Source organism: Oryza glaberrima, chromosome 2, assembly GCF_000147395.1.
Source record: "Oryza glaberrima chromosome 2, OglaRS2, whole genome shotgun sequence".
Taxonomy (NCBI): Eukaryota; Viridiplantae; Streptophyta; class Magnoliopsida; order Poales; family Poaceae; genus Oryza; species Oryza glaberrima.
In genome coordinates, this window is record NC_068327.1 from 3,419,325 (window position 1) to 3,434,094 (window position 14,770).

The 14,770-nt window shown below is 41.3% G+C and overlaps 3 protein-coding genes across 5 annotated transcripts; 2 read left to right on the plus strand and 1 right to left on the minus strand.

The window, feature by feature from the left end:
* Window positions 1–3,394: 3,394 nt before the first annotated feature.
* On the plus strand, window positions 3,395–6,557 carry LOC127761251 (biotin--protein ligase 2-like). 2 transcript variants are annotated; one of them, XM_052285517.1, is made up of 9 exons: window positions 3,395–3,808; window positions 3,895–3,956; window positions 4,433–4,581; window positions 4,665–4,833; window positions 4,933–5,088; window positions 5,366–5,411; window positions 5,739–5,805; window positions 5,878–5,954; window positions 6,120–6,557. In XM_052285517.1, exons 1-9 carry the CDS (start codon window positions 3,420–3,422, stop codon window positions 6,163–6,165), a joined length of 1,161 nt encoding a protein of 386 aa, XP_052141477.1. In that variant the 5' UTR covers window positions 3,395–3,419; the 3' UTR covers window positions 6,166–6,557. The 2 variants fall into 2 exon arrangements, with proteins under 2 accessions (XP_052141477.1, XP_052141478.1); XM_052285518.1 differs by having other exon boundaries at window positions 4,713–4,833.
* A 721-nt stretch (window positions 6,558–7,278) lies between these two features.
* LOC127764057 (thiosulfate/3-mercaptopyruvate sulfurtransferase 1, mitochondrial-like) lies at window positions 7,279–10,407 on the plus strand. Of its 2 annotated transcripts, none has more exons than XM_052288882.1 (12): window positions 7,279–7,348; window positions 7,439–7,547; window positions 7,887–7,946; window positions 8,036–8,098; window positions 8,342–8,466; window positions 8,595–8,757; window positions 8,841–8,900; window positions 9,137–9,195; window positions 9,392–9,473; window positions 9,562–9,625; window positions 9,841–9,908; window positions 9,983–10,407. In XM_052288882.1, exons 2-12 carry the CDS (start codon window positions 7,479–7,481, stop codon window positions 10,091–10,093), a joined length of 924 nt encoding a protein of 307 aa, XP_052144842.1. In that variant the 5' UTR covers window positions 7,279–7,348; window positions 7,439–7,478; the 3' UTR covers window positions 10,094–10,407. The 2 variants fall into 2 exon arrangements, with proteins under 2 accessions (XP_052144842.1, XP_052144843.1); XM_052288883.1 differs by having other exon boundaries at window positions 7,288–7,348; window positions 7,442–7,547.
* LOC127764056 (pentatricopeptide repeat-containing protein At4g20770) lies at window positions 10,364–13,497 on the minus strand. The gene has a single exon (XM_052288881.1). The coding sequence runs from the start codon at window positions 13,495–13,497 to the stop codon at window positions 11,086–11,088; it is 2,412 nt and encodes an 803-aa protein (XP_052144841.1). The 3' UTR covers window positions 10,364–11,085.
* Window positions 13,498–14,770: the final 1,273 nt, after the last annotated feature.

A 14,770-nucleotide genomic window follows, 5' to 3' on the forward strand; every position in this document is an offset into this window, starting at 1 on the left:
TATCCATAATCTTGGATTAATTCGCGAAACGAATCTATTGAGCCTAAGTAATTCATGATTAGCCTATGTGATGCTACAGTAAACATTCTCTAATTATGGATTAATTAGGCTTAAAAAAATTGTCTCGCAAATTAGCTTTCATTTATGTAATTAGTTTTGTAAGTAGTCTATATTTAATACTTTAAATTATTGTTTAAATACATAGACTAAAATTAAGTCCATGGATCCAAACACCACCTAAACTTTTAACTTTTCCATCACATCGTTCCAATTTTAACCAAACTTTCAATTTTGGCGTGAACTAAACACACCCATTGTATGAATTGGCTATTAAGTTGCCTATAGGTGATTTGAAGCTAGTAGTTGGTTATGCCGTTAAACTTGCTCTTAGGCAAGTAGGTACTCCTACTCTGCAATTACTATTAAAAAATCTGGAAGAAGAAGAATAAAGGAAAAATGTTGGCCTAGAAATGGATACCAATGGCGGTAGCTAGCCTAGGCGTATATTATACTCTACTCTACCATGACCCCTTCTTCGCTCCATACTCTACAAGTGTAGAGTACTCCTGAAATGGAGTAACGAAGACCGACGAAGATCAAACAAAAAACGATCAATGCACAGGAGCATAGACATCAATGCCAATCGTCAAAATGCAGGCAAGAGCTAGCAGTGTTGGTCGTGGCAACAACAGTACTAAAAATTTGGCCCGGATTTGACGTGACTCTGATTTGATCTGTGATATGATGTGATGTGTGATGTGATGTGATATGACCCGTCGGGGCCCTCGTCCTCCTACAGAACCTGAATCAAACGTCGCACCCTTTTCCACCGCCGTCGCCTATCGCCGCAACAGTAGTGTATCGCTCTCCCTCTTCCTACCCCTATGCTGTGTGTTTAGTTCAGCATAAAATTTAGATTTTAGTTAAAATTAAAGATGATATGACTGAAAAGTTATATATATATGATATATTGATGTGATAGAAAATGACTGAAGTTTAGATCCAAACTTTAAATCTAAACACAGCCCTATTTTGACGAGGAGTAACTCAGGAGAGGATGTTTGGTTGGCGGTTGGCACGCTCAATTTGTCTCATCTTTTACACTACCTACGTATTAAAAAAAATATAAGTTAATTTTTCACTCCAGTCTTCCGGTTAGCCTAATGAAACGTACGTCCAGAGGTCTTCTGGCTAGCTCCACAAAATAGTGGGCTAGATGACACGATGGCCGACCTAGACAACCTGAATCAAATGTGGGCTAGATGACCTGAATCAAACGTCCTGCTCGATCTATCGCCTATCAGAGGTAGCTCCGTAAGGTGGTGGGCTAGATGACTTGGGTTTGAAGTCTCACACCTTCTAAATATTTGATATTAGGTCATTCCCTAATATTCACGTCTTTTTTACCCATTTCACACATACAGATAAAAAAATTAAAATGTCCATACTATATCAAATCTCAACGCAATTATTTCTCACTTTATCTACTGCCAATATAATAACTACTCCCTCCGTCCCATAATATAAGGGATTTTGAGTTTTTGCTTGCAACGTTTGACCACTCATCTTTTTCAAAAAAATTTAAAATTATTATTTATTTTATGTGTGACTTACTTTATTATCTACAGTACTTTAAGCATAACTTTTCGTTTTTTATATTTGTAAAAAAAATTTGAATAAGACAAGTAGTCAAACATTGCAAGTAAAAACTCAAAATCCCTTATATTGTGGGAAGGAGGGAGTATTATATACTTTCACAAATTATGATGAAATGATTACTCTATAAATAAACTTATTTTGGGACCAAGGAAAGATGCTGAAAATAAACTTAATATGGGACAGAGGAGGTGGTAGAGATATCGATCACCACAATTTTTATCTATACCATCCACTTAAAAAGTTTAGAGTTAACACTCTATTACACTAGCCCCAATACACTTGTCATCAATCTACTTCTTTTTTTTATCTCACACTTTTTGAAGTTTGTATAAAGATTGTCCCTTTACGAAGGTGGGCTTATCCTCTCTCTTTTCTCCCCTCCCACAAATCATCCTTTTAGCCTAGCTTGTTTCTTGTCTAAATTCGTATTATTAGAATGTGACTCTTCTCATTTTAGATTTGTTTCTCTTAGAGTGGAGGATGGAGTATTTTAGATTGCCTTATATCTAGTACTTACCACTATATTAAATTTGCTCTTAGAGAAAGATAACCTTTTCATGTTTATTACCCATTCGCATTAAAATATAGCGACCTAGTACCGTGGTGAATATGAAGAGATGTTTGATTCCTTTTGTTCGAGGATGTAGTACTTTAAGGCAATATTTGTTAGGAGGACAAAATGAGAACAAATCTCTATTTTTTTTCTGGCACGCTTTCTAGTTTCTTAAATTATGTTTTGATACAGTGACTTTGTAAATTTTAAGATATGTCGATCTAATCTTTTGGAGGTTTTCATAGCGGCAACGTGATGTTCACAAGAATGAGCGTCAACTCGTTACGAGTCGCATACTATGTTTTAACTGTATTTTTTAATTAAAAAAAATCGATGAAGAGCTTGATCAGCGCTCCAGCTGTGTGTTGATTGGTGACGTGTCGTTTTCTAACACTGCGTGCGCCATCCCATCGCTCCCCGCGTTTCCCGGATCTTGGACGACACGCCCCACGGCCCACTGCCTCCCGTTTCATCTTGGGCTGGGCCCCATTTCGTCAGTGCTTTGTGCATGCCATTGCAATTGCAATGCACCCAGCCAAGCAGAATGGAGTGCCACCATGTGCCACGTACCATGTCGGTTGCCGGGTGGTATACAAGGGATTTTGGTGTTCAATTGAATATCTAAAATCTCTTATATTATTAAACGAAGGTGGTACATATATATATATACTACTTCCTCTGTTTTATAATATAGAACGTACACATATTTTAAGATTAGACTTTAGAAACATTTGACCAACAATTACTGTAATATAAAAACGTTTTGAATGTGAATGTTGGATTGCGGAGGCTGTGTTCGGAACGGTTGGTTCCCAGCTCATCCGCCTCGTTTTCCACACGCATACATTTTTAACTGTTAAAAGATGTGTTTTTATAAAAAGTTTATATATAAAAGTTACTTAAAAAATTATATTTATTTATTTATTTATTAAAAATAGCTAATACTTAATCAATCACGTGCTAATGAACCGCTCTGTTTTCCGTGCGCACTATACGTGATTTTCACCCATCGTTACGAACAGAGCCTAAGAAGGGCCTCAAACGCAATGGGGTCTCGATCTGTTAGGCGGGCCCAAGCTGTGGATTTCACCGGGCCCCTTTAGGCCCAATTGGCCTAGTTCTCGTGGGCCCGGAGTTCTCTATCAAATTAAGTGAGAGAAAAAAAAATAAAAGCGGAGAAAACAAGGCACGCCGCCGCCGCCGCTCGATGCGTTTCCCCGTTCGCCTCTCGCCGCCGGCCACCGCGGCGGCCGCCACGGCCGGCGCCGTCCTGGCCGCCGTCGCTCTCCGCAGGTACCTGCGCACCCGCTCCTCCATGGCCACGTCGGCGCACCGGCGCGGCAGCGCCGGTGGAATCACCCTCGTGGTCTCCGGCAAGTCCACGGAGGACCAGCATCTCCTCGCCGCCGCCGGCGGCGCGCTCGTTCTAGGGGAGGGCGACTCCGTCGAGGATATCACCGTGTCGCTCGACTCCGGCGCGGGCGCGGGCGCGGGCTTCGACGCCGGCGCTTACATGGCGGCGCTCCGGGCGTCCCGCTTCGGGAGGTGGATGCTCTGGTCGCCCAGGCTGGCCTCCACGCACGACCTCGTGACGCAGTGGGTGCAAGATTTGCTTGGTTTTTTCTTGGCGCTGTTTGAATTGGGATTCTCTTGTTGACTCCTCTCTTGCTCGGAGTGTGCAGGAATTTCGCCAAGCTTCCGGTGGGCGTCGTCTGCGTCGCCGACGTGCAGTTCAAAGGGAGAGGTGAGTGGGATGGATTGATGAATAGACAGTCTAAGTGGTGATTGTTTGTTGCTGTTACTGTTCTAGATGTGATCAATCCTTGACACTTTAGGTGGATTAATTAGTGTTGTCTGCTCTAATGCTCTCTAGTTCTGACATGTTTGATGGTACTGGATGTATGACTCGAGAAATAGTGAACTTGGTGGATGAATTTGGATTTGTAAGTAATCCATGCCATGTATGTACTCGACTTGGTTAAACAGAGAAGTTTCAGAAGTGAGACCATCCTGGCAATATAGTGCGAGAAATGCTGATCAAAACTTGTTTTTCGATGATTCAGCCTTATCGTTTCTACGAAAATTCTTTAGCTTACCGCTTACATATACTGGCTAAAAGAGTCCGTTAAGTACTTGATTGTTTCATGCTTCCTTTTATCCATCACCACAATGCGATGTGCATTTAGACCAGATCCTAATCTCACTGATGAATTTATGCAGGTCGTTCAAAGAATGTGTGGGAATCACCACCAGGATGTCTCATGTTCTCCTTCACTTCACAGATGGAGGATGCACGGAAACTGCCTCTTATGCAGTATGTTGTCTGCCTTGCCATGACCGAAGCCATCAAAGAACTGTGTTGTGCTAAGGTGAATAATAGTGCAGTACCACTAATTCAGTGATTATTCGTTGTGCAGACCATTTATCACATTATGGATATTTCCCTCAACAGAATCATGGATATTTTTCTGAGCTTGACCATCTTTGTGGTTCAAATCAGGGGCTTTCAGAACTTGATGTTAAAATAAAGTGGCCCAATGATCTCTATCTGAAAGGGCTAAAAGTTGGTGGCATTCTTTGTACTTCGTCTTATCAACCAAAAGTATACAATATTTGCACCGGTGAGTATTATTTCTAATACTGATGATAATAATACCATTCACCACCAAATGTTAAGGTATTTCTTAAGATAAATTTGCTCTTATTTCTATCCTTTCCAGGTATTGGTTTAAATGTTGACAATGAGGAGCCTACAACATGTTTGAATGCTGCACTGAAAGAAATGAATGCTAATTTGCCCACATTGAAACGTGAAGACATACTGGCATCATTCTTCAATAAATTTGAAGTTCTTTTTGAGATCTTTACAAATGAAGGTAACTTATATTTTCCCCTCCTCTCCTGTTGTAAGTGGCCACATGTTCAAGGCTTCAACCACAATGTCCTTTTGATGCATGCCCATAGACATGCGTTTTGCTGCTATTTTTTTTTAACTCATGAGTGATATTGTACTGCGGTGTATAAATTTTAGGGTCAAAATTGAATAGATGTCTCAATTTCTATTCTTAATTGAATAGATGTCTCAATTTCTATTCTTAAATTGAATAGATGTCTCAAAATTGAATACCATGACATTCTTAATTTCTATTCCAGGATTTCAGGCGCTTGAGGAACAGTACTACAATTCATGGCTTCATAGGTATGTAGTGTCTCAATGCTTTGGATCCCCATTGTTTGATTTTGTCTTGAATTTTATCTGCTAGCGCTGTATATCCATGGGTCACACAGGTAAAAGGTGGCTTCCCAGACTCTGGCATGGCAATCAGACTGATCACCTAGATATATCCATGAACACCCTAGTATCTTTTACTGCTAATTGAGTCATTTGCCATATGAAACTTGTGTGTGAGAATGGTTGATGGAAAATATTTGGAAAAATGTTGAATCTTTTGAGAATCACCTTGCATGTCATATATTTTCTACATGTGATTCGATATTACTGAGGCAGATCTTCGCTGATATGCAGTGGACAGAAGGTCGTTGTGCAGGATGGGCCTGAAGCCCAGCATGCAGACAGTGTGGTTACTATTCAGGTTAACACCGAATTTAGGAATTATGATTAAAATAGACATTTTCAGTTCTCTGACCATTCTGTTCTTTTTCAGGGGTTGACACCAGCTGGGTACTTGTATGCTATTGGCGAGGATGGCAAAAGCTATGAGTTGCACCCTGATGGAAACAGGTATTGTCTTGTTATCCATCGCTAATATCCTCCTCATGTGCTAATCTTAGTATCCATATACTATAAACTTCTCTTCTGATTTCTGTTGTCAACAATGTAAAGCGCCACATGGTATCAGATTTTTTTTTTCAAGAGTGACATCTGAGACAATTTCCTGCACTGCAGCTTTGATTTCTTTGCAGGGTTAGTGCGAAGGAAGATGGAAACGTAGTTCTACATGAATACATACATAGGTAGAAGAGCAGTGTACAATAATGGATAGAAGGCTGCTAAAATCCACATATTTGTAAACATGAGGGGTTGAAATGTTTTCAACTATGTAAATTAACTTTGAGAAACTGCTACCACCTTTGGGTTTGCTACTGCTAACATGGCGCCATCAGGCACAAGATCAAAATAAGCCTTCCAATTCAAGGTGGGATTAAAGAAAAGAAAAGGAGTTGACCTGTTAAGTCCTGTAGAGACTCAAGGACCAGGAGCAGCCATGCTTTGAGTGAAATGTTTCTGGCTTTCTGCTACCCTTTTGTAAGTTGTAACTTTCTTGAAACAGTGTAACAATGATTGATGCAATAATATATCATCTGAGCTTGTTAACTTATTGTATCCTTCAATTGTTGATGGTAAAAACTGAAAATAAGAGCGATGACTGAATTCACCGTACTGGTGAGTTAAACTTTTCTAATGGCAAATTTTAGGCCTCTCTGGTTCTGAAAGGTATCGTTTCAGGTGTGCATTCATCCTGATTATGAAAAAGGAATGAAAGAAAAAAAAATATCTTATAATCACAACCCGTCCGCTTCACTTGCTTCGAAAAATTAAAGAAAATAACAATTGAAAAACAATATAGTTCACCAGATTAGAAGACTCTTGTGCTGAAGTGTCATGGATGACGTACTCCACAACTAATCTACAAACTGCCAAGTCGCAGTTGTTTGTACTCATAGACTTGGTTGCGTTCCTTTTGGCTTATAGGGTGAGCTACAGATTTTCATTCACGAGCACTTTTTCCAAACTAATAAATGGTGTATTTTAAGAAGTATATAGAAAAGTTTTCTTAAAAATGAATATATTTTTTAATTTACAAAAGTTAATATCTAATTAATTATATACTAATGACTCGTTTAGTTTCACGTGTTGCTGCAGATAATAAAATTGGTCTTTCTCACAGACGAAGAAAGCGGTCACAAACATGATCCCAGAGTCAGCTGTCGCAGGACATCCCTGAACAGACAGCAAGTATTTCTTTATTTCTTTCTTTTTTATTTATTTATTTATTTATTTACTAGTAATATATAAAAAGGCGCCCTTGGCTGCAGCTGCTTCACGAGTCCAACTCGGCTCATCCTGCTGCTCCGCCCACAGCCTTGCGCTCCGCCCTTCTCAAGATCACCAAGGTGAGTTCCTCCCCCTCCAAATCTTGGGAGAAAGATGGGCCCTTTGCTTTCTCTCACCTCCAAATCCCCTGCTTCCTGATCCGTTTTCAGCAGCCGCAGTAGCTCGGCGAGCCGGCAGCCGACGGGTCCAATGGCGCAGGATGATTCGGTTGTTTCTGCTCAGTGGCTGCATGAGCACTTAGGGCAGCCTGATGTTAAGGTGAAGCAGTTTTCAATTTTATCATCTACTCCGCATGCAATACTTAGGGCCCTCAGTTCAGAAATACTTTTATGCTTGAATCTTTTTGGCAGCATTTTAGAAATAGTAGCAAACTGTTCTTGATTATTGTCCAGTAATTAGTTTTGCCCATGTAAGAAGGATGTGGAGTACAGTACTACTGTTTAGTGATGATCAATATAAGAAATTATTGGTTGTTTGCCAGTTTGATTATAGTATCTTACTTTCTTGCATGTTGTCTAGTTTTGTTGATCTGCCAAAAAAAAAAGCATTGGAAGATTATTGATTGATTTGTTAGTAACATTCGTCCACTTGATATAGGTGCTGGATGCTTCCTGGTACATGCCTGTAGAGAAGAGGGATCCATTGCAAGAATACCAGGTTTGAGGATCAGTTGTACTGAAAGTACTGAACTTTGTTTCTGCTTTTGTGAAAATGTTTTCTCAGCTCAAGCATTCTGATTTACTCAGGTGGCCCATATCCCTGGTGCGCTGTTCTTCGACATAGATGGCATAGTTGACCTGACAACTGATGTGAGATGTTTCAAGATACACCTTTCATTCTCATTTCACTTATTGTTTGAGACTTTGAGTTGAGTAAATAATCAGCACAAACATCCTTGTATGACTTGCACTTGTTAATTTTGCTACAACTGGAAACTTATTCTTTCAATTAATCAAAATTTTCTTACTGTATGAAGTTTTTCTGTCCTTTTTTAAGGCATGGCATATAAATTTAGATATGTGATATATCTTTACTTCATGAATTTGTGTCAGTTGCCACACATGCTGCCATCACAAGAGGCTTTTGCAGCCGCAGTTTCTGCGCTCGATATAAAAAACCATGATAAAGTTATTGTTTATGATGGAAAGGGATTTTTCAGTGCACCTCGTGTATGGTGGTAAGCACAAAACTGTGATTTTTTAATACTGCGACAATGAAGTTGACAGAATCCACAGCCTTTGTTTTACTTAAATTAATATGTTCAACATGACAATTTTATCTTTGTATACTCTTATCAATCAACAGGATGTTCAGAGTTTATGGACACAATAAAATTTGGGTGTTAGATGGAGGTTTACCTCAGTGGCGAACTTCTGGATTTGTTCTTGAGAGTAGCACCCCTGGTGATGCAGTTCAGAAAACTAAAGCGGCTAACAGTGTTGTTGAAAGGATTTATAATGGTCAACTGGTAAGCTGGCTATAAATACGGTCTAACTATGCATCATGCAAACTGTTTTTAACTTATTGAAGATTTATGGATTCATTTTTCAGGCAAGTGATGTAACATTTCAGACTGAATTTCAGCCTCATATATTCTGGACACTAGAAAAGGTCAGCCTTTCCTTTTATAACTGAAAACTTTATAGAGTTATGAATGAACATGACCATGAACTCACGCGATGTGTTTCTTTCTATAGTGGTCTCCAACTCTAAACTTTAGGTTTCATGATCTTAAATTTAACCTCCTTAAAAGTTGTGTTACTTTAACCATGAGGAAATGAAGATGACTGTCAGGACTCTGAAACCTTGATTATCCCTGTGTGTTGGGCTGTTTTTGTTTTGAACAGGTTAAACATAACATGGATGCACAGTCTCACCAAGTCGTTGATGCCCGATCAAAGGGCAGGTAAGTTCTCCTAATCTTTAGTACTTAGATTGCAATATCTATTTATAGAAGTTCTAACGATAACTATAAGGTGCTAGTATGTAAAGTGCCAATCAAATATGATTACTTATCTCTGTATTAGTAGAATAAGTAGTAATAGATACCTTGACAGCAGTTTATTACTTCGTGAAGAAAATCACTTGCACATCGTTTGCAGATTTGATGGTGTAGCACCAGAACCACGGGAAGGAGTAAGAAGTGGACATATCCCAGGGACAAAATGTGTTCCATTCCCTGAGGTTGGTTATAATGCAAATATGCAACATATCACATGGTATTTGGGTAGTCACAGACTTCTAAAAACTGGCTTCATTGATCTTGTTACAGATGTTTGATGATGCACCAATACTTCTCCCTGCAGATGAGATCCGTAAAAAGTTTGAGCAAGCAGGTTCGAAACTCTGATTCATCTCACTATCCAAAAAAAATGTAGTTTGGCCAATGTACACATGAAAAGTAGAACAGATATTTCAACAAATAAACAGTGTAAATTTTCTTACTCAAGAGATGATATTTCTTAGGGATACGAGGATACTATAGCTGTAGAATTATGAAAATTTCACCGAGCAAAAACCAATGACAAACACTCGTTTGACGTTTCTGCAGGGATATCCCTTGATCGCCCCATTGTAGTCACTTGTGGATCTGGTGTAACTGCCTGCATACTTGCTTTGGTTTGAAACATTACCTGCTCATCTTAGATTGTGCCATTTGGTTGTAAAGCACTCTAACAACTATCACTTTACAGGGACTCTATAGAATTGGGAAGCAAGATATTCCAGTTTATGATGGATCTTGGACAGAATGGGAAGCTCTACCGGATCATGATTATCCAAAAGTTACCTCCAATGGTTCTTAAAAATCATCAGCTCCGAAATGATGGATTCATCTGCTGCATTTTTCACCATTCAGTTTAGATTGTCAGCTGGACTGTGTTCTCTTTGACATGCTTAGCGTTTGAATCAAAAGGAAGCGGAAATGTGCACTCTTGGCAATTTTGATGAGGCCATATTCAATATTAAACTTAGATCGATGATGTACTGAATGTTATCGTTAAACAATAATAAGCATACCAATTGATTTTATATCAGAATGGCAAACTGTGTTGTCACTGCATTATATTTTTTTATTAGTTCTGTGCTCTGTAACAGTGCAATAAAATGAATTTGTTTACCACAAGTGCAAGTCCGCAACCTAGTACCTCAGGTAGCAATTCGTTTTACATAAATATAAATAAAATGATTAATAATTGCTCAACTGAGCAAATGATATTTGTACTAGGTACAGAAGATAAAAATCTCTGCTCCCCAGTACAAGTTGAGTGGCAGTACAAAGTTATCGTCCTTTGCTACAAGACAAATACTCTCTACTCAGCAAGTTTTTGGCTAATTATTAGTCAGCCCATGCTCATGGATGCAAAGAAAAATGGCTCAATTCTAGACCCTTTTATTTATTCTTCAATTGAAGTTTTGAACTGACAAGCTATTTCATTTCATCCAATGGCCCATCCAGATTAATTTAGCTTTACTGTCATATATTGGGGCTGGAATCTCTTTGCATTTCCAAAATCCAGAGGCTCTCCACCCATCAGGATTCAACACTTAGCAGCCATATGACAAACATGAACAGATCATGTAATGTCCCTTTGCGCCTAATCTGCAACATATATCATTTTGCCTTCCAGATTCTTCCACAGATCATTCAGACGCCCCCTTGACCACATTACAAGAATGAATCCTCGAAGGCTCTCAAGCAAATGGCACCAAAGTGGCACAACTGGATTCAGCAACCATTTGCTTAGATTTATCAGTGCATTTTGAGTATTTGACAGTAGAAAATCCACATGTTGAATCAGCCGACACAATTCTCATCTTGGTGTACCTGAGGAATGCTATCTTCGTTGCTAAACATGGTGAGTTCTCCACCATCTGCTCCAAGATCATCAGCAACCATAAAGGCACGAACACCATCCTTCTGATCTATCCAGCTATATCCACGACCTTTGACAACTCCACGATTACTCATCAATGCCCTAACAGCCGATGCATCCCCATGTCGGCCCAAAGACGCATATATATTTGACAGAAGTACATAAGGAGATGGGTTTTTAGGATCAATTCGGAACAGGTGCTCCGCAGCACATTTCCCCAATTCAGCATTGTGATGTACAACACATGCAGCAAGTAGAACTTCCCAGATTATAGGATCATCTTTGCATGGCATTTTATGTATCAGGGCCTCCACTTCTACAAAGCAGCCAGCTCTTCCCAGTGCATCTATGAGACAAGTGTAGTGCTCAGCCAATGGTATAATCCCATAACTGTTCTCCATGGAATTAAAGAATGCCATTGCTTTGTCTACGAGCCCGGAGTGACTACATCCTGTTAAGACGGAGATGAAAGTGACAGCGTCTGGCTTCTGCTCTGTAGTTAGCATATACTCAAATAATTCAACTGCTTTGTCTCCAAGACCATTCTGAGCATATCCATGTATCATCTCATTCCAAGCAACTATGTTTTTCATCATCATGGTGTCAAAGAAAAGACGCGCATCATCCATGTTACCACATTTAGCATACATATCGATAAGCGCACTGCCCACATAGACATTCTGATCATAACCATCTTTCATAACCTGAGCATGTATCTGCCTGCCGTGAGGTATAGAAGACAATCTAGAACACGAGTTTATCATACTAGCATATGAAGATTCTGTTGGCATGATCCCATTTTCCCTCATCTGCTTGAAGAAATCGAAGACCTCTTTATTCAAGGAATGGATAGTCAAGCCTGAGATGATGGAATTCCAGCAAACCACATCTCTCTCGGTCATCTTATTGAAAATGCTCCTAGCAATACCAATCTGACCACATTTCGAATACATATCGACCAGACCACTAGCAACAAACATGTCGTTGTGAAGCAGGAATCTTACTGAAGCAGAATGCACCTGCCTGCCAAAATCCAAAATTCCTAATTTAGAGCATGAGCTGAGGATCACGGCCAAAGTAGTCCGGTCAGGCTGCACATTTTGATGCTGCATCCTTCTAAACAACTCAATTGTATCTTGATGCTGTTCCTCCTGGCAGTATCCTGACAAAAGTGTGTTCCATGTCGTCACACTTGGCCTTGATATCTTGTCGAACATTGCACGAGCAGAATGAACATCCCTTGCCTTAATACAGGAAGCAAGCAAGTTACTGTAAGTGACCTCATTGGGCTCAAAGCCAGCCTCTTGCATCAGGCTAAGTACCTCCACTGCCTTTGCACAGCTACCCTCTTGACCAAATCCAGTTATAAGGATGTTCCAAGACACAATAGTGACACTGGGCAACGACTCGAAAACCTTGACAGCCTCATCCATCTCCACGCACTTCGTGTACATATCGATCAACGAGTTCCCCACATGTTGGTCTGATCCAAACCCTTTTCTGACAACCAATGCATGAATGGCCTGTCCTAGCCGGAATGCTCGAGCAACGCTGTAATCAGTAGCGCAAGCTTGCGCGCAGGCGCCAAGAACACTAGAGACAGACACGGGATCAACAGGAACCCCGCTCCTGCACATCCTCGCGAACAGCCTCAGCGCGTCGTCGATGGACCCCGTCTGCGCCAGCCCACCCATCATCGCCGTGAACGACACCTCGTTCGGGCGAGCCATTCCGTCGAACAGCCTCACCGCGTCGCCAACGCTCCCACACTTGGTGTACATGCCCAGGAGCGCGTTCTCCACGAACTGGTTGGCGTCGAGCCCGACCTTCACCGCCACCCCGTGGCACCGCCTCCCGTCGCCGAGCGCGGCAAGGCCACCGCACGCGCTGAGCACGCTGGCGAGCGTGAAGTGCGTGGGGAGCAGCCCCTCGGCGCGCATCCGCCCGTACATCTCCACCGCCTCCCCGCCGTCACCGGGCGACCGCGCCAGCGCGGAGATGACGGTGTTCCACGACACGGCGTTCCGGCGCGGCATTCCGCCGAGCAGGTCACGGGCGGCGTCGAGGTCCCCCGCGCGGCACGCCGCGGAGAGCGCGGCGTTGTAGGAGTAGTCGTTGGGGCTGGGCAGCGCGCGGAAGGCGAGGAGCGCGTGGCGCGGGAGGCCCGCGCGGGAGTAGAGCTCGACGAGGCGGTTGGCGAGGAAGGTGTCGGCGGCGAGGCCGGCGGCGAGGGCGCGCGCGTGGGCGGCCTTGGCGTGGGCGCGGCTGGGCTTGGGGCTCCGCTTGATGCAGGCCTCCACCACGCCGGCTAGCTGGGCCGCCGCGCTCGCCATCTTCCCTGTCTCTCAACCGCGCGGGAAATTCACGAGCAACGACGTCTTTTATAGTGGCCGGGAGTAGCTGGGCCGTGAGATGGGCCTAAGGTTGATTTGGGCTCACATTTTAGAGGCCTCTGTTTCATCGTGCACCAGTGGGCCGTCAAAATTCGTCAACTTCTCTTTTTTTTTTTGAGAAAATCCCTTTGTGTACCCACTAATCCGTTCCATGCCCTCAAATCATACTTGATCCCTTCTGACTTGTGTACCCAAAATTTTGCTTCAATCTACTCCCTCTATTTCATGTTATAAGACTTTCTAGTATTATCCACATTTATATATATGTTAATGAAAATGTGGGCAATGCTAACAAGTCTTATAATATAAAATGGAGGAAGTAGTTTCTTTCTAATACGGTGTATTAAGGTTTTTTTTTTTGGTTGGACGTTCATGTCTAAATACGCTGTAGTAGTAACGTCCCATCCAATTCTATATTTATATATTCTGGGATAGAAGGAGTACCATATAATTGTTTCCAAATTTACCTAATATTAGATGCTCATTTTTTTATCAAACTTTAGCAAGGATAATGTTACCATACTTTTTTTAGCCATTAACATATGGTGCCTAGAGGGGATCTTGTTATAACTATGGCTACAACTAAATGATTGTTTAAGTTGGTTAAACTGTTGTCTGAACTTAGACGTGACAAACTGCGACTTGTTTGTAAGTGACAAACAAAACAAACAACCCTGATGCTAATGGTGGTAAACGACCAACTTCTCATGTCCTTATACATTTGATATTCATAGTAGTAGCATATTCTTGAGAAAAAACCATGACTTTTGTGAACACATGTTCCGTTGGTAAAATTGTATACCTACGCTACGTGAGCGCATGAGTTCTACTCCCTCTATCCAAAAATATAAGAAATTTTATGTGGGCATTGGACGCATCTTAATATTACGAATCTAGACAGACTTCCAACCACTACGATTAAAAAAGAAAAAGGTTCTTAAAAAAAATGTGGACGCATTAATTCGACCTGTACTAGCAAACCTAAAAAAGAAACAAATGTTTATGACCAGATACAGCAAATCCTAGGTACTGTAACTACTAGTAGCAGATAGATTTGCCGGGTGTTAGATCCGATCGAGAAGAACAAACAGATACAGCTAGCCCATGGATTAGATCTCCGATGATAAATCCTAATCTTAATGCAGCAACCATGATCCATCCAGTTCATCAGTTGGTGCTTTTCATGAGGCACACACGTGATGGTCATGGTCCT

Excerpts from the sequence above, each read along its gene's own strand:
- LOC127761251 (XM_052285517.1), top strand. The coding sequence starts at position 3,420 with ATGCGTTTCCCCGTTCGCCTCTCGCCGCCGGCCACCGCGGCGGCCGCC. Across the intron at positions 4,582-4,664 it reads AAGAACTGTGTTGTGCTAAG|AATCATGGATATTTTTCTGA; the intron begins GTGAATAATAGT and ends TTCCCTCAACAG. Across the intron at positions 5,089-5,365 it reads TGAGATCTTTACAAATGAAG|GATTTCAGGCGCTTGAGGAA; the intron begins GTAACTTATATT and ends TTTCTATTCCAG.
- LOC127764057 (XM_052288882.1), top strand. The coding sequence starts at position 7,479 with ATGGCGCAGGATGATTCGGTTGTTTCTGCTCAGTGGCTGCATGAGCAC. Across the intron at positions 8,901-9,136 it reads TATTCTGGACACTAGAAAAG|GTTAAACATAACATGGATGC; the intron begins GTCAGCCTTTCC and ends TGTTTTGAACAG. Across the intron at positions 9,909-9,982 it reads CTGCCTGCATACTTGCTTTG|GGACTCTATAGAATTGGGAA; the intron begins GTTTGAAACATT and ends ATCACTTTACAG.
- LOC127764056 (XM_052288881.1), bottom strand. The coding sequence starts at position 13,497 with ATGGCGAGCGCGGCGGCCCAGCTAGCCGGCGTGGTGGAGGCCTGCATC.